This window comes from Phoxinus phoxinus, assembly GCF_949152265.1.
Source record: "Phoxinus phoxinus genome assembly, chromosome: 2".
Taxonomy (NCBI): domain Eukaryota; kingdom Metazoa; phylum Chordata; class Actinopteri; order Cypriniformes; family Leuciscidae; genus Phoxinus; species Phoxinus phoxinus.
In genome coordinates this window covers 38823140-38850110 of record NC_136877.1, presented here as the reverse complement: position 1 = coordinate 38850110, position 26971 = coordinate 38823140, and the positions used below count along the sequence as shown (strand labels likewise).

Here is a 26971-nt window from a genome sequence, read left to right as displayed (position 1 = left end):
ATTAGTCTTCCCCGCCCTGAGACCGATCTGGTGGCAGGCATGATGGTGGAAGCCTCCGGCGTGGCTGCAACTGACTTGACTGACTGAAAGAAGACAGAGGATGACTTGACTGGCTCTTGCATAACAGAAGTGGAGGGTGATTGCTGCAGGCAGATTCTGGTCGACTTGGCATTCCCCAATAACTGCGATGGCCAAGGAGAAACCCCAGAAATCCAGAATCCTGAGAGCATCAATCTCCTATGCAGGCAGGGGTTCATCTAAGCAGGCGTTAAAGATGTCCTTGAGAGCAAGATCATTATAATCTAGCCCCACAGCCATGGTCCAAAAAAAACTGGGCAAAAGCCCCCACATCCAAGCCCATGACGACGGGCCCGTCTCTCTCGAATGTTAGCAGGTGGCAGGATTCTGATTCTCATTCTGCTGAGTCCAATGTTGGCCAGTTCGTTCTGTCATGAGACAGTGAGAGATACCTCAGAATGAGCAGAATGAGTTTAAACAGTTTGAGACACACAGCAGCCAGGACAAGAGATAGTGGGAGAGGAGGTGAATACAATTCAACAGAAGACAAGGAACGAAGCACAAAAACTGACTTGACCCACACAACAGGAAACATAGACAGGAACAACATTCAACGAAATCCACAACTGGAACAATGGGCAATAAGTAACAGGTCACACAACACACTCAATTACAACGAACTGGTAAAACATGAGGGAAACAGAACACATCATAAAGGGAGCTGAGAGCATGAGGAACAGGTGAGCACACTTAGACAAATAACCGGTGAGCACACTCAGACCAACGAGGACTCATCAATGACTAAACAAGAGGGCGTTGTAATTGAAAACAAGGAGGCAGGAACAGAGGAGCACATGGCCAACACAAACAAAGACAGAGCCATGTGCTCAAGCACAACACAAACAAAGACACATTGAACAAAGACTGGACTGTCAGAGGAAACCCCAGACAGATTTGGCTTTAGAAAGCTGGACCTGAAAGTTTCAAGAAGTTTTAACAGCTTTAAGTTTACAGGTTTTAAGTTTGAAATAGTTTAAAGTTTTAAAAAGTTAGAATAACCCTTTGCTTCCCTTTCCCTAACCCTTTTTGACAGATATAAAGAAAAATAGATTTAAAATATCAGATAGATATGGTGTTGTTATGCGATCGCTAAGGTATTTGGGGTTGTTGCTAGGGTGTTGCTATGTGGTTGCTAGGGTACTCAGGATGGTTGGTAGGGTGGTGCTATGCGGTTGCTAAGGTACTCTGGGTGGTTGCTAGGGTATTTGGCCTGGTTGCTAGGGTGTTGCTGTGTGGTTTCTATGGTACTCAAGGTGGTTGCTAGGGTACTTGGGCTGGTTGCTAGGATATTCTGGGTGGTTGCTAAGGTACGCAGGGTGGTTGCTATGCGGTTGCTAGGGTATTCAGGTTGGTTGCTATGCGGTTGCTAGGGTATTTGGATTGGTTGCTTTGCGGTTGCTAAGGTAGACAGAGTGGTTGCTAGGGTGTTGCTAAGGTATTCTAAGGGGTTGCTAGGATGTTGCTATGCAGTTGCTAGTAAGTGTCATCACATTGCTAGCATGTTTCAGATAGATGGATAGATAGATAGATAGATAGATAGATAGATAGATAGATAGATAGATAGATAGATAGATAGATAGATAGATAGATAGATAGATAGATAGATAGATAGATAGATAGATAGATAGATAGATAGCAGCCTTGATTAAACACAAATCCAAATTTTCAAAACTAAACTTACAAAACCATTGACTCTTCTGGCAAAGTCAAACAATTGCTTCAAAACCATTTCCCCGGCCTGTACTCAAAATCAAACAATGCTTTCAGATCATACACACACGTGTAAGAAAAAAATATGTGGATGTTGAAGATCTCAAAGATTAAGTTTATTGCAGTGACAAAGTACATGAAGCACCTTGGGTCAGATGAAGCACCTCAGCGTCAGAATGAACCTAGAACATCCCAATCTCAAACCTTTTATCCTGTTACAGTTTACCACTCTAATGTAAATGAAGTTGCTCTTGTTTTAACAGCTGTGGTCTGTATGTTAATGAAGTTGAGACACTCCATTGTCTGAGGTGGTTCTCTGTCGCACACCCATTCCATTCTACAATTGATGACCATTTGCTCAGGATGTGATCAACCCAAATGGTGCAGAAACAATATAACTGTTGATTTTATTCATCTATATGATAATTAAGCCATTTTGGGGATGAACTCATTCTAAAATATTCTTTGGAGAGGAATCTGGATCGAGGCAGACCATTTCTTACACACGAGTCAATATTATAAGCAATACAGATAATTCATTAGACACTGCATCAAGAAAGGGAGAACGCAGCATCCTGAATGTTAAAATTATATTGTATACAGTTAAAAAAATTGTAATTACATAAAAAAAGAATAGTAATTGCAACTGAGTAAGATTAATATATTGTACACTGTATGCACTGCAAATATAGTATTGTACTGAATATTGAATAGTAAGCCTATTGAATGTCTGTATATTCAGCACTTGCATACTATAAATACTTCTGTCCAACTGCAAAAGCCAAAAAGGTCAAATTAAAACTAAATGAAAAGCATGTTACGTTACACTCAAATACTTTAAGTTGTACAACTACATAATCAAGGTTAATGAGAGATTGATTCTGCTTCAGCATCATGTCTTCCTGCTAGCATGGCCTGAGGACTTTGTCCACATCACGGGCAATGTTGTCTTTTGCATCTTGTGCTTAGTGTTTTGCAACACAAATGTATCACAGTGATATGTGTGTGTCAAACTGCCTGAACTTGTGTAAGGTTTTACAGAAATTGTGATTTATTCAACAATTTGGTTCAGTGTTTTAGCAATTCAGAAAAACTGTAAACTCACAAACCCCAGTCTGGGAAACCCTGATGTAATGTAATATTTTAATACACTTTATGTTGTTGATAACAAATAATGGAATATATTTTCTGTCTCTTTTTATATCAAAATGGTACAATATTACCCTATTCAAATCAATGTGATAAAGTATAGTCTAAAAAGTAATCAAATAGTCTGAATATATTAGCCTGCCTAGAATGAGTAATCTAGATTACTTTACTAACTACAATCTTATAATGTAAGTCATTTGTAAGCAATCTACCCAGCATTGCTTATAAGCATATAGCAAAGAAAGTACACAAGGACCCTGAATGGTAGGTCATGATTCATAACAGGACAAGCTTCTCCCTGGTGCATCCCAAAATGCTTTACTCATGCGGGCTGCCTTATGTTTAATAGGTCCTATTCTCACTATTAACTAGTTGTTATTATTAGCATACATATTAGGATATTGGCAGTTTTTTAGCACTTAAAAAACATATTAATGCCTTATTCTGCATGACCATATTCGACATCTCTAATCCTACCAATACTCTAAATACATGTCGATAAAGTAAGCACTAACCATAACATGAAAATGTAGAAACTAAAGCCCAGAGTTTTTCTATGTAAGCTCTCTATATGGAAGCATCCTCAAAAGTAAAGAGGCTGGGCATACGAAAACACACGACAGGACCAATCTGGAAGAAGAGCCGCTAGATGTGCATGTAGCGCTGCCCAATGGCGAGGAATGGAGGTTGTTTTGAATCAGCGAGACTGCCTAGCCAATCAGACCGGTCTCGTGTTGAGCTAGCGCGAGGCTGAGTGCATGGGGTTTAAAGAGGAGAGAGAAGAGAAGACAGTGGCGAGATTTCAATCAACTCAACAACACAGGTACGGAAAACTGTCTAATATTTAACATAACTTATTTACTTAATATTTACCTAAAATATTTCATTTTATACACATTTATAGATTTATAAAAAATAAAATGTGAAACTAACAATTATTTCTCCAAAGCAGAAGAAATGTGATTAAAAAATATATATAAATTCGTTCATATGTGAAGGTCAAGGAGTTGTGTATATTTGCAGTTTGTTTGCCAATCTTTGTCTTTCTAATTTCTAATAAATCACAGAAATGTGTGGAAATGAAATAAAAATGTTTTTAATAGAGGTCAAACCTAATTTATCAGATTTACTGTTAACAGCATTGATGGTGTTTTCTTTTCTTTTAATGGTAAGGTTAAAAGTTATTAAACTGATTTTCCTCGGACTGTTTTCTTCTCGCGCATCGCTGCTGAATATGGCTCGCTCTGTCCTGTCTATGAACCACCCTGCCTTCTTCTATACAGACCGATTTCGATGACATCTGCACGTAATGTAATATTTTGTCCGCGAGACCATTCGCTTATGCAATAATTCTTTACTCTCTATCCTATGATGTGAAACATAAATCTTTCTGCGCGGTGGAAACATGTTGTTGCATTTTTTCCTTTCCAACTTAAACAAACGCGCTTGCCGTGTATTAAAATGGCTGGCGATTGAGACCATTGACGAGCAGCTATTCCTTCACGAAGCAAGGACGGGATAATTTTTTAGACTGAAAACGTATATTTTAGGTTCAAACTGCCCATTCCTTTCGCTTTCGCTCTCAAATGGCTATCTCTAACTCTCTGTATTGAAATAAAGACAGTATATTGTGATTTATCATCTTTTCCAGCTTGACAGTTGCGCTGGATATAATCGCATAGGCAATGGCTGGCTGTGGTCTTTGTTAAGGCAGCACTGCGCCAAGCGACAGCTAGGGCTCAACTTAGAAAAACAGTTAAATACAATAAAATGCGATATGACAGCCTTTTACAGACATTTGAAACTAAAAGTACAACATCTGTTTTAGTTGATAAATATGTTTTTCTCTTAATTAAAGCCACTGAATCGCTAAAATCGTCTTTTAAACCCGAGGGGGTGTGTATTGCTTTGTTGCACGGTGAACCCATCTGTTTGCTCGCTCCGCAAAGAAGCCATTTTAATGAATGAAGAACAGCAGCGCAAGGCAGGGCTTATACCAGTTACTATATATACCGCTCTATATGCTTGTACACAGGCAGAACGCTGGAATGCATAGTTTTAAACCAAGAATAGTACTTGATTTCCAAATAAAATATTAATGAGGAATGCAAGATTTACCAAAATAAAGAACACTTTCTGTCATGAGGATGCATTCATGTGAAGGATTTTGAACAATTTTAGCTGATGGCCTTTCTGTTTTTAGTAGCCACTTTTATAGGCTACCACCACATCACATGCGCTGATATATAACTTAGACTGTGTATGAAGGTAATTCATGTCTGTGCATTAGACTAGAGTAGTCCAAACTTTTGCTTGTAATAAAAACAATCAATAAAATGTGTGTTGCTAATTATTATTATTGCACAGTAGCCACAAAAGAATATGGTGGTGCCACATTATATTTCCCAAAAACGGGCAGTGAACACCAATCAGTCTCATTAATAATCAGTTCACATCCCCCACGAAAGAAGGACGGGTCTGGAATTCCCTTTGTGTATCATCTTAGTTTAATAAGCCCTGCACCCCACTGGGTTTAGAAATGTTGTACCATCTAAAATACAAAAAGCACAATGAGTGGGATCGAGTCGTGTTGTGTTTTGACTAGTTTTTAATAGCCACACCTGGCAGAAAAGGTAATATTCTTCTTTTCTGTTGTGTTAATACTCTTTATTCCTATTATTTTAGATAAAAAAAATACAGCAGAAGAGAAGACTTTAGTGGAATTAAGCCCCTCTCCTTTAACGAAAATGGCAAAAGGGGACCCCAGGAAGCCCAAGGGCAAGATGTCTTCTTATGCCTACTTCGTCCAGACATGCCGAGAGGAGCACAAGAAGAAAAGCCCTGAGATTCCAGTCAGCTTTTCAGAATTCTCCAAAAGATGCTCTGGAAGATGGAAGGTGAGTTTTCTAACATTTTCTAATATTATTTTCTAATATTAACAAAGCAGAGGTTAATTCTCTTGATTTGTTGCGTAGGCAATGTCCGATAAAGAGAAATCCAGATTCGACGACATGGCCAAACAGGATAAGGTGCGTTATGATCAAGAGATGATGCACTACATGCCTGGAGGAAAGAGAGGCAAAAAGAAGGATCCCAATGCACCCAAGAGACCACCGTGAGTAGACATCCCACAGAATGAATTACCTCAATATTTCAAAAATTGTCTATATGCAGTTATTATGAAGGGTATTTTGTTGATTTGATGCTGTATATGGTTATCATTGCTATCCTGTCAAATATATTCTGGTGTTTATTTTATTATCTAGTGGTTTAAAAGGATATATTGCTGGTGATTACATTTATTATTTCTAAATTAAAATGTAACAAATTAATTGAAAAAAATTTGCTTTTATTTACAGCATAAATAAGTGTTATCATTGCTCATGAATCATTATCTTTCAATTTTTGATGACTAATTTTTTGTTGCCACCTTTTATGATCATCAGCTCTGGGTTTTTCTTATTCTGCTCGGATCATCGTCCACAAATCAAGGCTCAGTATCCCAGCCTGGGTATTGGAGATGTGGCCAAAAAACTCGGCGAACAGTGGAACAGCCTCACAGATTCCAACAAACAACCCTACCTGATAAAGGCCAACAAGCTGAAGGACAAGTATCAAAAGGCATGTCTCGATCTAGATGCTTCAATAGTTTTTCACCATGCCAACATATCCCAATTCCAGTGTTTTACAATATAACAATATTTACTTTTTGTGCAGGATGTTGCGGACTACAAGACGAAGGGCAAGGTTGGGAGTGTGTCCATGCCCATGCCCATGGCCATGGGAATGATGGCGAATTGTATGGCTCCAAAACCAATGGCGAAGAGCAATATGGATGATGAAGATGATGAGGAGGAGGAAGACGAGGAAGAGGATGATGATGAATATGATGATGATGAATAGACTGTCATTTTCGTGTGTTTGATCAATTATGACTATAATAACTATTTCTCCCCCATTGAAGTACAGTAGATACGGAATACACTGGTGGTCTTTCATAGCCAGATGTTGTTTTAATAAAGGTGGAATTTTTTTGTACTGTTGGCGAGAGACAAAAGGGTATTTACACAACACCGTTTTCAACTAAAAACGGAAAACTTTTTATGCGTTTTGGCCATTCATCTACACTACAACGCCGTTTTTAAACTTTTGAAAACGATACGTTATTGCCTCCATGTAAGCTACAAAATCACAAATTTGTGAAAACGTTGACACCATGCGCATGCGTATTACGTGTTCAGTCTATAGGTGCGTGCGTAGTGTTTCTTTGCAAAGTGACATCGCCAACTACTGGCCTGGCATGTATAATACAGTGTTTTTGGTCGTTTTAGCAGATCCATGTGAACAGGGATGTGTTTTTCGCCTGTACGCAAAAAAACACGAAGGAAAAACTTTTCTGTGTTTAGTACGTCGTTGTTGTGTAAACATACCCTAACTACCACAGTTTCTTACCTCCAGCTTTGTGTGTGTGTGTGTGTGAGTGTGAGTGTGTGGGAGTGCATGTGCACATGTGAAGCTCTCACTTCATCATGGTAGCCCAGTGTCTTCCTAGCCCATGTTTTATCCTTTTACCAATTGTATAACAAAAGGCCTTTAAACAAGTAATACCCTTTCTGTATATGTAAATCCCTGTCCTATATTTTTATTTCCGTTTAAGAGGTTCCTGAGTGTGTAGCTCTGTATATGGTTGACACTGAGTAGATATTGTTTATGATTGTAATATGTTGCATGTGGAAACGTGTCACAGTTTTGTATACTGTGCACCGATATCAGACATTTCATGCTGAACCCGTTCAAGCTTCCTCTTCCTTGTCCAGTTTAGGAAAAAAATCAGTGCAAAAGAGCAGTTGCCACCAGCACGTCAGTTAGTCCTGTTGCAGGGGTGTGTGCTATATGTTGTTTACTATACTGTATGATATTAGCACATACAATATCAATATAGGAAAGATATTTATATTATCTTTGCTATATATTAACTGTTGTGTGATCTAGGAATGTACCAATATAGAAATACTGAATTGTGTAAAATGTGGTCAAAATGTTACAATATGAAGCAGACGTGAGCTATTAGCACTATTGAAATATGGAATCAAAAGTATAATGTTGGCATTGGGGTGAAAAATTATAATGTTCAAAATGGTCACAATATGGTGCATTCCTAGTTTGATCCTTATTTTTGTTGAATATAAAGTAAGAAACAATGCTGATGATAAATCTGTACTTATCTGTATCTATGATTTTCATTTTATATGTTTGAGGTTTGCAATTAAATTGAAACATTTTTACTTGTTTTGTATGACTGTATTTAAACCAAGAACATGAGATAGAAAACCGGACCTTACTAAATGTGGATAACTAAATAATATCTAGAATATTGTAAATATAATAGGCGTATTACTGATAGGCGTATGACTGATTTGGGACATAATAAGTCACAGATCCTTTACTAAAACTATCTAAAGGTTTAATGCTTGCTTTTGCCCTGGCACCCAGTGATCTCATTGCATAGAGTACATGATGTTTTGAGCAAACGTCTTTGAACCTTATATACAGTTCTTTATTCAAAATAAGCAATGGTTTTAAAAAAAATGCAAATAATGGCCTCGGGTGCAATATGTCTAAGCTTAGAAAGGCATTCAGAAGTTTAATTCAGGGCAAACGGGCTGTGTCATAAGGTTCTTACGATGGGCCTTAAATAATCAAAGGTTATACTATAAATCTATGATTTTCAATTTGATCACAAACTAAAATTTCCTGATTCATGTATGTTATGTAGCCTACCATTAAGTCGCTAGATGGCGCAAGGCTCTATTGTATTATACACGTTTGAGTTCATGGTTGAGTTACATAATGCCATCATGGGATTTTCTTATTCTTGATAATGACATTAGTGACATACTGAAATTAAATGGTCATATGCAGTCACAAATTAACTCTAGCCTATATTAGTTTGTCTTGGAGAAAATTAACTATCGGTTCCTAGTCCATCACAGTCTGTTGCTCTCCTGTTTAATGTCATATTCTCATCAATTTAAAATGTTTGTGGTATCCGTTCAGGGATGTATTTAGATGAAAATACAAGCCTTCCAAATTCTGTCAGTTATATTGCAAACCTATTTTCGCACTTTCCCCAAAGAACGCGGAACAGACTCTTGGATACGCCACATAATACACGCAACGTAAATATGTAAATGTTTTAGTTTTTCCTCATACTGTACTGAGCATCACACGTTCGTTCTTAAAGACATTTCTGATTGGTAGTCCCCAGGGCAAAGAGGGAGTACTTCGAGACCCGAAGATGACGTTCGATATTTCTCCGCATTTGATTGGCTACTCGCGGTGCTCATCAAACTCAGAGGCCAAAGCCCAGTCGCTTGGTGTCTGAAGCGGCAGCGAGCGGAGTGGGGCGAGAGGCTTCCGTCTCTGGGCTGCGGAAACTACCCTGCGAACGCCAGCGAGAGTGGCAGTGAATGAGGAAAGGAGGGACGCTTTATTCGAAGTCTCGGCTCAGTTAAATACCCATTACAAAGCATCTTACCCTTATTAAAGGAAAAAGGCCTGCGGAGATGGGCGACAAGGCGGGGACCAGGTAAGAGGCAGTTTTCAGCGCAGGTTCAATTGCTGCTCTGACTTCTAATTTTGAAGTCACGATATCATATTCTCACAGCCCATCCTATGATGAACAGTCGCACCAAACCTCAGAGGCTGGGGGGATGTCGTGGGAAACCTATTAGTCTAAGTGAGGTACTCGTTAGATCTGTGTAGCCTAAAGGATATGCATCGGCACTCGAAGCAACCGCTCTTAAAAACATGATCACTGGACATCTTATGTACTTCACCCAGGGTGGGGTGACTGACCAGCACGCTATACCATAAATCTACAGCCCTTCTTGTACAGCCTAGAAAAGCAATTGCAACAGAAATCTTGAAGTTATGCGTGGGAGTGCGGCATAGTTGCTTTAACTGCTCGTGTTGTCTGCCGCGATCTGATGTTATCGTGTTGTTTGAGGACTCAAGTTGTGTGACTGATTTTTTTTTTTGCAGCGCTCGCTGCGGCTGGTCATATTTATACTCTACAATAACAAGCACTTACTACGACAGGTTATTATAATACTGAATGCATGTAAACGAGCACTGTTCATGATTTTCCTCTAGACTGTCCGAAACCAAAAAGTCTGTCGCACCCAGTGCGAGATATTCCTGCTCATCACTAACGTTACACTCGCACTTCCTCAACTTTCAGAAAAGGCCTCGACGTTTCCTGTCGCAGCAAACAGTGGGGTTGAATGTGATTAAAACTCATTTTAACACCTCTCTCTATGTGTGTGCGCAGAACAGGCCTTATAGACGCAGTGTGTAGATGGATAGTCGAGTCGTGGGCGACCATGTACGTGCGCTGAGTTTGATGAGTAACCCAGCAATCCTCTCAGTTGTGCCTTCAGTTCTGCTTACATGTCACGGCTCACACCATCAGGAGGAGAGGAAACCCAAGGGCTTTCTGGTTCCCGTGTATCTATAGGCTACATTTAGGGCTTTAACAGAGGTGTTTCAGTCAGGTTACCCTGTTTTGATGTTGATTTGACATGACACAGTTAGTTCTTCCACAATGCATGCACGACCCCCCTATAGCATCTGAAATAATTGTCAAAATCTAGTTTTTAAAGATGGAACAGTTTGTTTAACTTTTATACAAAGCGGTTTGCATATTTTGTATCGTACACATCAAGCTTTTATAATGTAGAGCTCACACTCAAAAAGGAAAAAAAAACACCTCAATTTTATCCAGAAGTCCAAACTGAGCAATAACATGCAATTTGGTGCATACCGGTGTGTTCTTATTTATATGGCCAAAAAGTAAGAGGATTTTCCTGTAGCTTGTCTTGTAATATTTTAATTAGATATTCACTACAGTAAAACAGGCTACTTGCATAAAATACCCAATGAAATATTAGGCTAGTTGTCACTCTATAGCTCTCAGTAGTATTGTCTTAATAATATTATGTATAAATGCTAGTTTTATGTTTTTATGTATTTTTAATCTTTGGGACAAAACGCATAATGCAACGGAATTCAATGATGATTGAGAGAGAAACTTTCCTTAAAAGCCTGTTGTATCATATTTTATGCAGAGACATTTTTAAAAAGGTTTCTCCTGGAATAATTATAGTATTTCTATCATATATTAAATTTAAAGATTCTATGTTATTATTGTTATTACTTTTGTTGTTATTGGTATATTTGTATGCTTTTGTTGATTTGTTTTTTTTAAAAGACAAAATTGTTAAATTATTGTAAACGATGTATTGAAGTGATATTGTTATCATAATAATTACAAAAAAAAAAATACTGTCGATTGGCATGAATTTAGCCATTGCTGCTGATATGGTGTTAAATCATAAATAAATAAATATTATGCATACTTTTTAACACGGTTTTTCTAAAATAAAAAAAAGATCAATGTATAAACAAGTAAGCCTAAGTTGCTTCAGTCCAGTAACTGGTTATCTTAAAATATTGCTAACAACAGTTATTCTTGCGTTTGCTTTCTATATAGGCCTAAATCATTAAAGTTTTCACAGCAATGAGTCACATGTCCTGAAGGTGGACATGAATTAGGTATGAAAAATCAATCAGAGGGCAGAGGACGCGTGCAGTAGATTGTGTGCAACAGTTTTGATCAAGACTGTTATAGAGGGCTTAGAAATTAATGTATTAAATATGGTATCTTAGTATTTATAGGGTTCAACCTCACTTTATACCAAACCTGGCTTTCTTTCCTTGCCAGAACACAAAGGGTGTTTCAATTTGGAAACCATTCACATTCATTGAATAAAAGATGCATGTGAATGGTGAAATATTTACATTTTTGGATGGACCATACCATACCTTTAACCTCTAGATTTCTCTTCTCGAGGCTTGGTTTTGCTGCTGAAATGTGAACGTTTGCTTTCAAAAGGAGAGCAGTAATTGTTGCGTAGTTATTGTATTGTAATAAGATTAAATAGCATGACTTTAGTGCGTGGGGAGCAGTTGTTCATCAGCCCACTGCAGGCCATGCACAGCAAACTTAGCGCGTATTGATTGACACACATTCATAGCGCTGCAAAGCTGTGAAAGAGGCGTTTAATGTAGGTGTCATCGGCCCTTCTGTGCTTTCAAATTAGCCTTGGGTAAATTAAAGCTCGCTACCACTCCATAATTGTTGTATTTATTATAATTTCCATTTATAAACATATTTTGCCACCTAAGACCTCATAGATCTGTAGTATAGCCCTGCCTGTGGATTCTGATTCAGCCTCTCGTGTGGTTCAGTCACTGGAGTTGTTGTGGAGGCTGTCTGGTGTGGGGGTGGTGGGGGATCGTGCAGCTCAGTGGTTTGTGCTGGTCTTATGAAATCCCCTCTATGTATCATTTTTTTTTCATGTTTGATAATTACACATTTTCCGGGTTAATGAAACAGGATGTATCAGCAAGAGGCCAATACTGTGATATCCGTTTTTCTTTTCACATTATGCTTGCTTATTCTAACTTTTTGTTGTTGTTGCTAAAACCAAGTTGCATCCAAGTTTATTTATACAGTAATTGATTCATTATTTAGTAATATTTGTTTTGTCTTATTTTTGTACTTTAATTATGTTGTCTGCCAAATTTTTCCAGGTGGCAAAACTACTTTGGGTTACACTTTATTTGAAAGTGCCCCTGTTTCAGTGTGATTATACATTTAAGTACTGAGTTATATTAATTACCAACATATAGTTATGGTTAGGGTTTGGTTTAAGTTTAGTTGCTTGTAATTATGGATAATATACTGTTATTGTAAATTATTACACGGCTCTGTGGAGTAGGCTACTGGATTCTGATTGGTCAATCGTGTCATCCAGTGGTATGTTATTATCCTCCGGTAAAAACTAATAACACAGGTTCATATGGGTTACTGAAGTCAGCGCTATACGCTTAAGAAACGTTTTTTGTGTGTGTGGAAGTTTTATGTTCGGTGAGCTAATAAAATGTTAAAACTCAAATTAATATTTTTGTACAATTATTTATGTCATCCGGGCGTAGCAGACTCGCTCTCTTGTTTCATACAAATGCAGCTGCTGCCATTTTTGCGATGATTGTTTTGTACACTGTAATGGATTATAAGATAATAAATGGGTATAATTTTATTTACAGTTAACTTTCATGATCTCAAATCAATATCTTATACCCATAATTATTTATGTGGCAAAATGCTGTGTAATAAGTGGTATAGTCATATGACTGTACTGTGTCTCTTAAATGTCTGTCTACTTTGAACTAGCCGCTTACTAGCAACTGATTTCTTTGTGGTGCATTTAAAGAGCTAATAAAATATTTAGACTCAAGTCAATATTTCGTCTAATTATTTACTGGCATGTAATAAGCGAGATAATGTACATCCAGCCGGTTGTTATTGCAGAATAAACCCCTTCAGGGTGATCACCCTGTCTGTGTTTATCCTGCGATAGCAACCGGCTGGATGTACATTATCCCTTATGTTACAGGGATACTGTAAAAAAAAAAAAGTGTTACCCTACTTTGTTTTTTTTATAGATCCATTCTTCTTGTGTTATTCTTTATTGAACTGATGCTTGGTATATTTCATTTTTATTTATGCATGTAATGACGTAACATCTTTGTGCTCATCTCACAATCTTTGTTGTAGGCTAAGTTTTTAAGTTTTTACAAAACTTTGTTGTAAGTTTTTAAGGTTGAAGTTTAAGAAAATGTGGCTTAATAGTAATTCCCGTAGGAGTAAATATAAATAACACAAATGTGGGGATGCGGCGATAATGATAACCGATATATTGGCCGATAAATCTAAATCCAAATTTTTAAATAATTGAATGCCTGATTACAAAAACAGAAGACTCACATCCCAATCACTTTAATTTTAATTAATTATAATTCTCATCATTCTCATTATAATTTTATTATTGGGCCGATAACGATAACATAAAAAATGTACATATATCGGCTAATACCGGTGTCCGATATATCTTGCATGCCTAAACGAATGTATTAAAAGGAGCAACATTTAGGAAGCAAGCAATGGACAGCGAGGGAAGAAGAATGAAATGGAGGAATGGGAAAATAAGGTGTAGATAGAGGAAGGATTCAAGAGTGAAACAGCAGGAAGACTGTGTTTGTCTAATTTGAAACTTGAACAGCTGTTTTTAATACATCCAAGCCAAACTTTATTAGCTTGTGTATGTTTACGATGGTTCTTCAGCCCATTCTCAAGGGGTAGAGGACTAGAGTGATTTGTAATCACAGGGAATCACTTTGGTAAGACCAGAACAGAAAAAGTGGAAGGAAACATTTTGTTCAGCATTAGTTTAAATGCTGAACAAAATGTCATGTAGTGCTACTATACCAGTGTTTTTGTATTTGCATCACCATACTTGCGCAATATCCTGCAGCTGAGTTAGTTTACGGCTGGTTAGTATATATTCCCCATACTCCAGCTTGTGTTGTGACATCTGCATGCTCAAACTCGTATGTTGTTGTCCTCGTTTTGTAGGGTGATTGATTGGTGTGGTCCATTAAATCACATCTGCATTAGTGCGATTAGCATGAGCGTGATGTATTGTTTTGTGCATGTTTTCACCTCTTCTCGTGTTCTAGTTCTCTCCTCGTGCCCTTTCCACTCTCTTTTTCAGCAGTGATTGATAATGTTACAGGCTCTCTAGTTTCACAATGGTTTTTCCTCTTAGTCTGCGGTGAACATTTGACTGGGAAAACTTATAGAACTGGAACATTTTGTTTGTGCAATTAAAGGGATAGTTCAATAAAAAAAGAATATTCTGTCATTTTCTCACACACAACTTTCGGTTTTCTATGGAACGCTAAAGAAGATATTTTGAAGAATTTTTCAACTTTTTTTTCTTCTTCGCATACAATGACCAAAAAAAAACCCATTGTACCCCATTGACTATGGGAGAAAAATGCTTTGACATTTTTCCAAATATTGTCTTTTGTGTTCCGCAGAAGAAAGAAGGTCATGCAGTTTGGGACATCATGAGGATAAGTAAATAATGAAAGATAATTCATTTTTGGGTGAACTATCCCTAGAGTCTCATTGACCTAGATGGAAAGGGTCCTATCAGTGATGGCTCACAACATGGTCACAATATTGCTGTTGCCACCCGTGTGTGTGTGTGTGTGTGTGTGTGTGAGTGTTTATCTCTCACGCACATACACACCTCTAATTCATCAGCTGATGGCTCCATTATCTCATTTTAGGCAGAAAGGGCAATTCACTAGAGACTATTTAGACACCTGTCTGCACTGATGGATTAAGTCTCTAAATTTAACCGGTGGCCAGTTCCTCTAACATAGTCTAGTAGTTTGTGGACTGTTAACCCTTCTCATGGGATTTTGTCCTAAATGAATGATGTTCCGCTCCACGGGTTTCGTTTTCGTAGATCTTGTGGGTTTATGTGTGCTGAATAAGGCCACACTTGCAAAAACTAAAGCTCACTGTACATTTTATGAAGAACATGTATACGTGGTGCTTACCAGCCCAAAACTTGCCACTATCTGGGTGGTTGCCATGGAGATTTTAGTCATTTTCAGCTGGTTTGTATACGGTTACTACTAGGGTGTCAGTAAATCTATTTCCCCCCCATTTTACCATCTTGTCAGATATAAATCGCAAGTCTGGTCTTACTTACTTAGAAAAGTAATATGATAGTTTTCTTTAATAAGCCACACACTTTAAGCCATCATCCATGTAGCTGGGGATGAGTTACATATGTTTAATACTTGGGGTTAGGGATTTGAACGAAGTTTGAGCAGTAGTAATAGTGATTCTTGTCTTAGCAAGCAGTATCTTTTTCTAAAAATAACTGTATTGTACTTTTTCTATTGTCAGGAGAATTGCCCTGTGCATATAAGATATTATAAAGCTCTTATCACGGGAAGCTGGAATTCTGAAGAATTCAGCAGTTTATGTTCCCAATAGGAAGTGGTGTAGAAAAAGAACATTTACACACACAGCACCTCACCAATGGAAAAATAATATAATGGAAAAGCAATCTCAGCTGGGTTCCTTTTTTCCATTATATTGCTGTTTTAATTAGGAAATTGCTTGTACTTGACCTCTATATCTTTTTTCCAAATAACTTTTACTTTGCTCCTAGATGTGGGCTGTTGAAAGTACGAGCAACATGCTCTTTAAAATAGGCTGTAATTATGGGTGCTAGTGCACATTTGCTCTGTGACGTCACATGGTGTCTGAGTGGTTAGCATAGTGTTCTGTAAATTGTCTGCACGTGTAAACGGCTGACAGGTGATTATAACCAGGCATCCTTGGTGCTTCCCTTGGCTCCATCCTAAGACAACAGTGAGATTGATTAAGACACACACACACACACACGTTTACTATCTTCATCCATTACTGTCTCTATTTTTCTCAGCACTGTCTCTTCCTGCTTGGTCTTCTCAAAGCTTTGGTCTTGCATGTTTTTTGCATTTCAGACATTTGCATGTTGTCTTTGCATGTTTAAATACATTTTTTTTTTTACTGCGCACACACCACCAAATGTGAGTGTCCACTTGTTTGTCATGTGGGAGGATTTGTTTACAGTATTATTGAGGTTATCCGGGCTTGATGTTAAGCATTTTTCTGGTTCTTGCCTTTAGGACAAGTAAACAATTAGGCATCTGAAATATGAAGTCAGCCATATAGTAAATTGGAAAGCATGATTTTGCTGCCGTGTGGATAAAGAGCAACAAAAAAAAACCTTTGAATGCATTGGGAATGAAGCTTTCTCTACAACAACAGGTCTTATAACAATATCTTAGAAAATATAAATATAAAATAGGCTTAAAAAAATTATAATTACAGGCACACAGCAGAATCTCAGTCTCCACCAGGCTAGAGTAAAATAATAACACGGTTACAAGGTGTGTATAATTTAAAATACTTTATTAAATAACTCCTGACTAATCGGCACTCAAGGCCCTGATGTACTGAAAGCCAAATCAAAGAACTGGTGTGACGTCATTTCGAACAAAATCAGGCCAAACCGAAGTTCATTTTGTGTTCCTTTCGGGAGTTTGAAACGGCAAAAGCGAACTTTCAGGAACTTTCCAGCTAGTTAACGCATTCGAACTACCATTGATCCGTGGTGATTACGTAATTGTTGTCCTCTGAGGCTCCGCCTTCTTTGACGTGGAAATCTTTGCTGGTTCTTTTCTTCTGTTCAGTTTCTCAAGGTTGGATGTCCGCGAGTAAAAAACATAAACACTGGAGAGCCGTTTTTTTTGTGGAAAATGTTGTTGTAATTGAATGATTACACTCTTCTAAACTCTTCCCTCTCTTCAATAAAGCTCCAGGTGAAGGGTTGCCAGATATCACAAAAAAGCTAAATAAGTTCCTTAAAAATGCAATATAATAAGCAGACATCGCAAAATTGTACCAGGGGAACAAATTTAAGCAATATAACTAGTAGGCTTATATAGTTATTCGCACCAATATTCTAAAAAATTAAAAGGCAGGAAATGTAATTTATTATGAATGAAAAATATAAAATATTAAACAAATTATAAATTGATTACCCCTTTAATGCATTATTGGAAAAGCTGTTATTTTATATAGCTGAAGGAGGACTTAATTGAAGTGCTATTTTCTTGTTACATTAACTTTGTATTTAGATATAGTGAACTTGAACGTTGTGTAAGCAGACTGAAACAAAGACCGCAGATTACAAGCAAATGGGATCTGAGCTGCTATTTTTAATGTCTTGCTCTCTCTTGGCAGCGCATGACAATTATCAATCAACTTTGAAGTGTCACACATTCTTTTCCATGATATGTTTTTCTGTGGTTGTCCTCAACAAGTGTTGATCCTGAGTTCATATTTGTGTTGTGATGTGTAAACCAAGCCCAATCCAGTGCTGTGATAATAACCGTGTCTGCTCTTCTATCTCTCGCCTCTCTCTTCAAGAGGAAAAAACCCTTATTTGTCTAGATCCAGAAACTTATTTTGAGTAAACTTGAAATATAATGGTGCATAACTCATGAATATGTTTGTTTGCAGTACCTCTCCAACCTTTTGCTGTTTTAATGACCTTGGTTGTTTTCTCTGTCATTTCAAGTTCCATTTTGCTGAATCTTGTTTAGCTCTTTATAATAATTTGTGGTCATTGTAGTTTCTCTGACAGAAGTAACACTTTGTTTTTGTTTTAGCATTAGTTTTACAGTATATGGCTATTACTGTCATAGGAATAATAATAATAATAATAATTGTAATTGTAATGTATTGGCTTCCTAAGACACCAGTGGGAATGTAATGTAGACTGCAACTATATCACATCTAAAAAGAGGGTTGAGTCCCCTTTAAAGTTCACTGTTTTTTTTATTTTATTATTCAATTTGCACACTGAACATGGGTTGGAGCTCTTCATTTTGAACTCAAAGTTCACCAGATTGATGAATTTAACTTTAAAATAGACCTGCACAATTCTGGATAAATTGAGAATCACAATCATACCACACAAAATCATGTGGGGAACACTGTTCAAAGGCAGGTCAGATGATTTAATTCATGGGGCCCAGGACAGAAAAAAATATTAGGGTCACAAGGCTTAGGACAACGTTCCCTGACAACAGCATGACTTGCAGTGGCAACTGGAATATATTTTCATAAACAAGGGCGTAAAATGTTTTCATTCCATATTTGTTTGTTTGGTCTAAGTTTTACTGTTTTCCTTGTTCTCTCTTGAGCTAGAAAAACATGCGAACACGCACCCAGAGTCAGCAGGCAACAGGAACACACGCAGAGCGGTGTTGACGCAAACTGCATGTTCAGGAAGGCAGCGAATGCATGACTTGTGCCTTTCTCATCTCTGCACTCGCATTGCGCGTGTGTTGTGTTTATCTACATGCATCTTTCTCAATGCTATTGCTTTTTCATTGTTTGGAAATGTATAAACTCTGATCATTTAGATGTTTCTCTTGTAAATGTACGAGACATTATTCATATTTGTACATGTGAGTTATGGCAAGGCTGTAGCTGTCACGTTGCCCTGAGGTTGGGTTGTTATTAAGTGTGTTTCTGAGAGGGAGACTTCAGGTAGATACTGAAAGGACTTTATTATGTGGAATGTGCAGTTCCGATAACTTGTGTCATTTTTGTTCTGTACTGACATTTAGACAGGCCAGACGAAGAACTGAGGAAACTGAATCCCTCTGGACGGCAACAATGATTCAGTGTCACCTGTCACTAACTAATACCATCTACTTCCTGTTTGTTATATTTTCTATTGGTAGAGACCGCGTTCAACTAAATGTCTGAAGTATTTGTGAACACTTTTACCATATGCAGGGTCAAATATTAACACTCTCCAAGGGCTAAATGTGAGAGAAAAGGACATTCAAGTTAATAAAGTGACATTCTAGAAACAATGGAAGCATTTGTGCTTGTTTACATATACAGTTCTCTGAGTTTGTGGAGCTTCTTTTTTTGCATTTATGTAGCAACAAATATATTACAAAATGTTGCAATATTTTACTTGCTACTGTGCTGCTGTTAAAGAAAATAATTCCTTTTTTTTTTTGTTTATCATCGTTTATTTTTCTCAAGTTGTCATTTAACCATTTTTTTTTTCATTTTTGTGTAAAGGTCATTGTGGCACATCCAGAAATATCCATGGCTGGAGTTTATTCTCTGTTCTCCCGCTCTTGGCAGGTGTGGCAAGCTAATTTTGGACCTCACAGATATGAATGTTTTCAGGCTGGTAACTGAACCACCTGACGGTCAAATGCAATGCCAAAGAAATGCAACAAAGTTGCTAGATCATATAGATATAGTCTTAGAATATTTGAAAACTCTTTAAAGGTCATCTATTAATAATGTTATAATACATTATGAAGACCTTTCTACTTTTTGCATTGTCTTCTTCTGGGCACGATTTAGTACTTTGCCTGCTATAAATTATACATTAGCACCACACAGCCAAAAAAAAAAAAAAAATTATATTAGTGCCGTGAAGAAGATTTTAACAACTAAATAATGAAACTAATAGGGAGTGATGCCTCCTAATAGGCGGCGAGAAAAGCTTAGTCGGTTAGTCACAGAAAAAACTCCACAGAAGTGGCGAAGATCATTAACACGGCTGGTACATGTGGTAATTACATTACGTCGTGCAGGAAATTCAAATGATCGTCTATCATTCATCACCCCCAAATATTAGAAGCTAAGGTTTGTGTAAAGAAAGTTTGTCTCTTTCTTTTTCCTCACACCGACAGAGGTGCAACTGGAGTCGTTGACACTCACCACAAGTTTCTCTCTCACAGCGATGCCTATGTCTGCCTGTCTCTACTCTGATGCTTTTGCATCTCTATATCTGTGTGCGGCCCATAGCTCAAACGCTCACTGGTTTCTCACACCTACACAATAAGAACAGGATGCGCACGGGCAGAATGAAGGAAGTGTGACCACCACAAGATTAGGCAAGGGCTCTGACTCCACTCTTCTCCTCCTTCCTCTCTCGCTCATTCTCTTTTTCTTTCTTTTGCCAACAACTGTTTTTCCCCCAAAATTTTTCTGTCAACCTTTTTCTTTACTAATCGTGTTTTTGCAATTCTCTTCCATCATGTTGCAGATTCCTCCGTGTTGTCCCTAGTGCTTGGGCTACTTCATTCATTTATTTACTTACCGGTACTTTATTTACATATTTATGAACTTTTTTTAATTTAAAACAAAAATTGTGTTATTTTTTCCTGATTAATAAAACTCTTTGATTATAGTACCTATACAGAGTTAGTGTGGGAAAGGGTCGAGTTTCCTTTTTGGGTTTTCTGGCTGGAGAGAGAGGAAACCGGGACGAGGATATATGTGATGATTCTGCTAAAGCGCAGCAACCTTTCTTCCTCAAACTGATATGGGAACAGAATGGAATGTGTTTATTAGCTGACTTGTTATATTATCAGCTTTTTTTTTGCTCTTGTATGCTTCCTATACCTCTCACCAAAAGAGAGGCCAATAACTATCCTCCTTTTTTTTTTTTTTATGTGTTCATGACTTGACATTTTTCTAAGTTCACCCGCTCTTGGCAGGTCTGGCCAGGTAATTTTGGACCTCACAAATATGAATGTTTATCCTTAACATTAAAAGAATATTTCAGCAGAAGAACATTTTCAGGGCGAGATTATGCTGACCGGGTGTGTTATCTTTCACACAGGTCGAAGAGTGAGACGTGAGAGACTGCCATCTTGGCATTGTGTGCCACATTGTTGCTTGCTAATTGCTGAAGCATCACCATTTTGTAAAGATGCTGCCACCAGCACTTCCTTCTAAGTGTGAAGCAGTTCAAATTACCCACAGTTCGGTTTTAAGGGTCACAGTTTCGGTACGGTTCGGTATGTGCTATGTCAAATAAAAATATAGAAAATATGAACAAATAATCAAACTACAAGCAACAGCACAAATAAATACAATACAAAAAAAAAGATCACCGCTGTTGTAGCGTATTGGGAAGCCAGAATGTTTATCCATCGACAGAAACAGGCCGAACTCTGTCTGTGTGTTTTACGCGTTGTTATTTTCAACAAACCACGTTATATATGCGTCGTCAGATTTAAGATAAACCGCTGTGCAAGTGCATTTTATTTTTTACAGAGAACCTATACACCCCAACTCTGAGGTTCCTTCCTCTTTCAGACCTTCATTTCTTGTCTTCGAACATGCAAGCGAGACTCAGAGAATAAAAGCTAGTGTCAAGTTAAATATCTCGTCAGATAATCTGTTTCTCTTATTTGTTCACTTGTGCGCTGCTTTTGTGTGGTCCTTGTAAAGATTTCCTGAGAGGAAAACGGTCCATTTCTCTGATGCACCTCTGTGATGGTCATTTTCAAGCACTTTCTGATTGAATGCTCAACCCATTAAATGTGAACAAGATGGTGTAACTTTGGCAGCAGAAATGGAGTTGGTGTCATCCACTGAAGTGTGATGAATACAATATAATATCGGCCATGGATTTCATTCAATATCACGATTAAATAATTAGCTGGACTTTAATTACTGAAAATGTTTCTTGTCATTTACATACTGTTTATCAAAATACACTAATATTCATACACTAATTTCTTATGCTCACCATGGGCTGCATTTATTTGACCAAAAAATTTGCCAAACATTATTACAATATAAAATAACTGTTTTCTATTGTAATCTATTTTAAAATACAATTTATTCCTGTTTTGGCAAAGCTGAATTTTCAGCATCTTTACTCCAGTCTTCAGTGTCACATGATCCTTCATAAATATGCTGATGTGGTGCTCAAGACATATTTCTTATTATTATCAATAGTTTTCAGGATTCTTTGAATAAAATGTTTTAAAAAGGATGTAAAAAGGATTTAATTTATTTGTAACATTATAATGTGTATTTTGCAGTCACTTTTGATAAATCTAATGAAACTTTGACCTCAAACTTCTGTATGCTACTATATGTAGTACTAGTATGTAATATAGTAGTATGTAGTGGACAGTTGTCAGTGTGCGCTGCTCAGTAAGCAGTGCACTAGTTCTCCAGTAGTGTTACTAATCATTCAGAGTCTCAAACTGTCAGCAGTCAAGTCATCCTTTAGTGGACTGCATCTTAACCAAAGTGGATTATCTACTAAATCAGTTCTTCAGTATTATCTTTTGCTGGGTTCCAGGACATGTTGGACTTTCAGGAAATGAACGAGCTGATGCAGCTGCTAAGGACGCTCTTAATCAGGAAGTGAATGAATGTCAAATTCCTACCTCAGATATCAGACCGATTATTAATCGATATATTTTAAATAAGTGGCACGAAGAGTGGAATATGTGCAAGAATAATAAGTTGTATGAAACTCATCTGGAAATTACAAACATACTTTTTATCAATTTTAAAACAAGACTTGATCAAGTGGTCTACACCAGATGTCGTATGGGTCACACAAGTTTGACCCATGCTTTTTTGCTTAAAGGTGAAGACCCAACTTTATGCATGCATGCAGATTCCCTTATCTGTCAAACATTTTATTGGATTGTCCTGGAATTAATACAAGCAGAATGCTCTTTTATGAAGTTACTTCACTTATGGACATATTTAATGAGATTATGCCTGAAAAAGTTTTGGATTTTTTATCATATGTTAATTTAAAAAATCGTGTATAATATGACTTGTTGTTGTTGTTTTTTTATTTTATTGTATTTATATGATATTTGTATTTTTGTAATTGCATTTTTGCCATGAAAATAGCTTTGAATGCTGACATGGCACTAAATAGAATAATCTGAATCTGTCAGCAGTCAAATTTGAAATGACCTTTCTTTACTGACCTTTCTTTTCTTTACTGAGTGATACTGCAAATCATGATCAAGTGCAGTACAAGTATGCACATTAATGTCATGTTAATATCATTAATTATGAAATAAATGCCAAGTGCTTTGCTTTTTATAGTCTTTCCTAAACACTGTATTTTCACTCATCACAGTAGTTCTGACAAGTGCAGTTTTCTCGCCCCCGCCTTTTATTTTCAGGAGTAAATGGATCCTCAACTACATATCCTGTTTACTTCACAACATTCTGATTCATAGTATTTCTGAGAATATATGCAGGAACTTTTACTATGTATATATATTATATATATATATATATATATATATATATATATATATATATATATATATATATATATATATATATATATTATATGGAATTAGGAGGTCACCAATTTGCTGCATGGCTGTAAAGGCAATGTTTGCATCTTTTTAGTGTTTTATCAGTAGTTACACATTGACTATTGCTGTGCTAACAAAAATGTTTTAGTCAGTTGACCAAATAGCTCTTTTGGCACAATTCAGTATTGTATTTACTACAGTAACGTATTAATTTGACATCGTTAAATCAGGGGGCAATGTACGGTAACGTTAATCATTATAAAGGTTAAAGAAAGATTGTATGTTGCAGTCATTTACATATGCCATAGTTTTCCTGTTTCCTGCAGTTTCATTTTAAGACGTTCCTGACTTAAAAGAATGTTTAAACAACCCAGCTTTTCGTTTATTGATTGCATTCGCAACGTCGAGATAAATCATGGCTTCTAGACTATCTGAAAAGAAAGAAGGCTCATTCGTACCCACTTACTGTATGTATTTGCAAATGAAAGTTATTCTGTGAATTGCATAACTGAAATGCAGGGTACAAAGTTGTAGTTTAATGTACAGTAAGCCAAAATGTGTGTTCGCACATTGCAGTCTGTTCCGCAGTTATCTGACATTGAAAGGCAGTATATTATGAGCCATTTATAGTTTAATGGCGGGCTCTAACCAATCATTTATTTATTAATCGCTCATTCTCTTTTACTGGCCTTGTGCTTGCACCAGTCTAGATCGTTACTCAGTCGATCGTTAATTCCATCAGTAAATGCAAAAGCTGTCGTCTCTTTTCCTATCTCTCCCCGCGTCTTCATTCCATTCTTCTGTTGTTTTTTTGTTTTTTTCTTCACCTCCAAATTTTTGGCTCCATGTCACGCTTGAGCACAAGCGCTACCGCAGACGCATTCGGTGACGCATGAGCCGTTTCTGATCCTGAAAGCTGAAGTAGATCTTCCTCAGTCAGCAATTACCAGTGTGCTGTGCTGTCAGCTTCTCCAGCACCCTGATTCCTCACTTTAGCCTTTGTGTGGCCTGATGGAGCTTCCATAATAACTCTCAGTAGCACCCGAGAGACAAAAATGTTCAGAAAGCGTGTTTAAAACACCCGTAAGCTGATTTAGCCTGGACATAAAGTGGATTATGAAAGCACATAAATAGACTAAAAACAGGAACAGAGAACACAATCGTGCAATTTAGCACTTCCTACTTTTGTCTCATTGAATTTTCAATGTGTTCGTTTTTAACATCTATGTCATCTATAGCTCGATTTATACTTGTTTTTGTTTTTTTGAAGGATGGAGTCATGAACAATGTTGCTTTTGAGACCCAGACATTCCTGTCGAATTAGCCTTTTTGGTCGTGACCCATATTAAAATACCAGTCTGATCTAAATGTCCTGACGTACCTCATGTGAGTTAATCGCATATGTTAGTGTTAGTGTTTATTGACGAGTGCGTCTCTAGCCGGTCGCTGCTCATTGGAAAAGCGCACAATCCTTGACAAATGACGCACGCTGTAATCTGCCGAAACAATAGGCAGAATTCAGTGGGTGATTTGGTATTAAGTCTTGGGTTTTAGCCTCTGGCCGTGCAGAAAATTGACAGCCACTAATGTGGGAAACGCACACACTCAGATCTTGACTTGCTTTTACATGACAAAATGCTGTAAACTTGTGCGTAATCTTGTTCGTAAACCGCAACCAGGCCTGCGTTGTTTATATCCTGATTATACGGGACACTTCATTATTTACTTGCTTACAATTACAGCATTAGTCACCAAACCAGGCGGCGTTACTCAAGTGAAGTGTGTCAGTTTTTTTAAATCTTTTTTTCTTTTTAGTTGCAATACTTTATTCCATTTCATCTTAATATCAAGAGTAAACTATAGTAGAGGACCTGGAGTGCAGGTAAATCACTAAAAATATAAAATGAAAATGTAAAACCATGTAAATGTAACCATAAACGGAACTTTTAAATTGATATTTGCTTATTCTGCTAACAGTAGAGTGTGACACATGACCTCACTACGATACGATACGAAAATACAAATGGTTATTTTCCTCTTTTTTGGGGGGGATTTATTTTTGTGTAAAAATATCTTAATTCTTGGCCATCCTGTTAAATAAGCCAGGCAAGAGATGATAAAGTTACGGTCTGTTAATTTATCACACTTGAAATGGAAGTTAATGTTGAGTGCATTGCATTGCATTATGGGATGCAGTGTTCCTCAGTGTTCTCTGCTACTGCACTTTTTGGCAAATCTGAAAATAATCCAGATATTCTATTCATACAAAAAAAATCACATAATCTACACAATATGCATATTAAATACTGTGGAAATAGTTTTCCGAACATAGACTAAAAATACATTAAACTGAATCACACCATAATAAATAAAAAGTAATTGTGTTTGGTGTGACTCTACCTTCGTGTGTACTTTTACAAGGGACAACCAGAGGTTAGAGTGTTTATGTGATCGTAATTGAAGAGTTGTGCTTGCTTTTTGTAATTGATGCACTTTCATGCTCATACAAGGCCACTTTATTTTTGTAAAGCTTTTAAAAAATAATGTCTGGTCTTTACAGTACTCTCGCCATCACCCTCCCGGCATGTCTCTGTCCCTCTATCTGCCTTGATAAATGTGCCTTTATTTAGCCCCTCTTTACCCTTCCCAAATTAAATTGAGACCCTGATTGATTTTCCCATCTCTCTCGCTCTCTCTCGCTGTCTCTCTCGCTCTCTCTCTCTCTCTGCTCACAGTCCTTGGCACTAATGAAGGTGCCTGGTTGAGTTTGTCTCCTCTGTGTGTGTGAGTGTGTGTGTGTGTGTGTGTGTCCTTATGCTGTAACAGGCTCCATTGTCAGATCTGTAGGAATGTGGCTATTTTTTTAGAATGATGTCATCAATGTGATCAATCAGAATCAGTCTTGGCCTCTGATTGGCTGAGGGTGAATTGAAGAGATTTTAGGAAAGAAATGTAAAAGTAACAAACAGATTTAAAAAATCAGTACAAACAAAGTAGAGATGTTCACTTTGTGTATATTTGTACTTGTCTATAGTTTAGTTTTTGTTTAGTTTTCTCATTTAAAAGTGTTTTATGTCCAAAAACACTCTTTGTTGTAGCATCAAGTCAGTGCAAAGGGTAAGTCTTTTGCATTTTACATTTGAATGAGCGTACAGGAACTATTCTCTGTCTCTCTCGGTCTCTCTGTGTATGCGTGTTGTGTACAATTACTAATATTTGCATTCCTGCAGAGCAGAGATGTATGTGTTTGTAATGTGTTTGTAAATGGATGCCAGTAACTAGGATACGACCGGCAATATCACCCTCCATGATTTAACAAAATAAGTAACTAAGGTTTAAACATGTTTGAGGTGAT

The 26971-nt window shown here is 37.2% G+C and overlaps 2 protein-coding genes across 3 annotated transcripts in view; both read left to right on the top strand.

Moving 5' to 3' along the window:
- Nucleotides 1-3657: 3657 nt before the first annotated feature.
- hmgb3a (high mobility group box 3a) lies at nt 3658-8222 on the top strand (the record flags this gene model as incomplete). Of its 2 annotated transcripts, none has more annotated exons than XM_079583989.1 (5): nt 3658-3760; nt 5623-5834; nt 5913-6052; nt 6384-6558; nt 6655-8222. In XM_079583989.1, the coding sequence occupies 4 exons, from the start codon at nt 5685-5687 to the stop codon at nt 6838-6840; spliced, it is 651 nt and encodes a 216-aa protein (XP_079440115.1). In that variant the 3' UTR covers nt 6841-8222. The 2 variants fall into 2 exon arrangements, with proteins under 2 accessions (XP_079440115.1, XP_079440116.1); XM_079583990.1 differs by having other exon boundaries at nt 3696-3777; nt 5641-5834; nt 6655-7064.
- Nucleotides 8223-9203: 981 nt separating this feature from the next.
- arrb2b (arrestin, beta 2b) overlaps nt 9204-26971 on the top strand; it is a 37513-nt gene continuing 19745 nt past the window's right edge. The window contains exon 1 of the mRNA XM_079605344.1: nt 9204-9526. Coding sequence (XP_079461470.1) covers nt 9504-9526 — 23 coding nt within the window. The 5' untranslated portion in view covers nt 9204-9503. The remainder of the gene's footprint in view (nt 9527-26971) is intronic.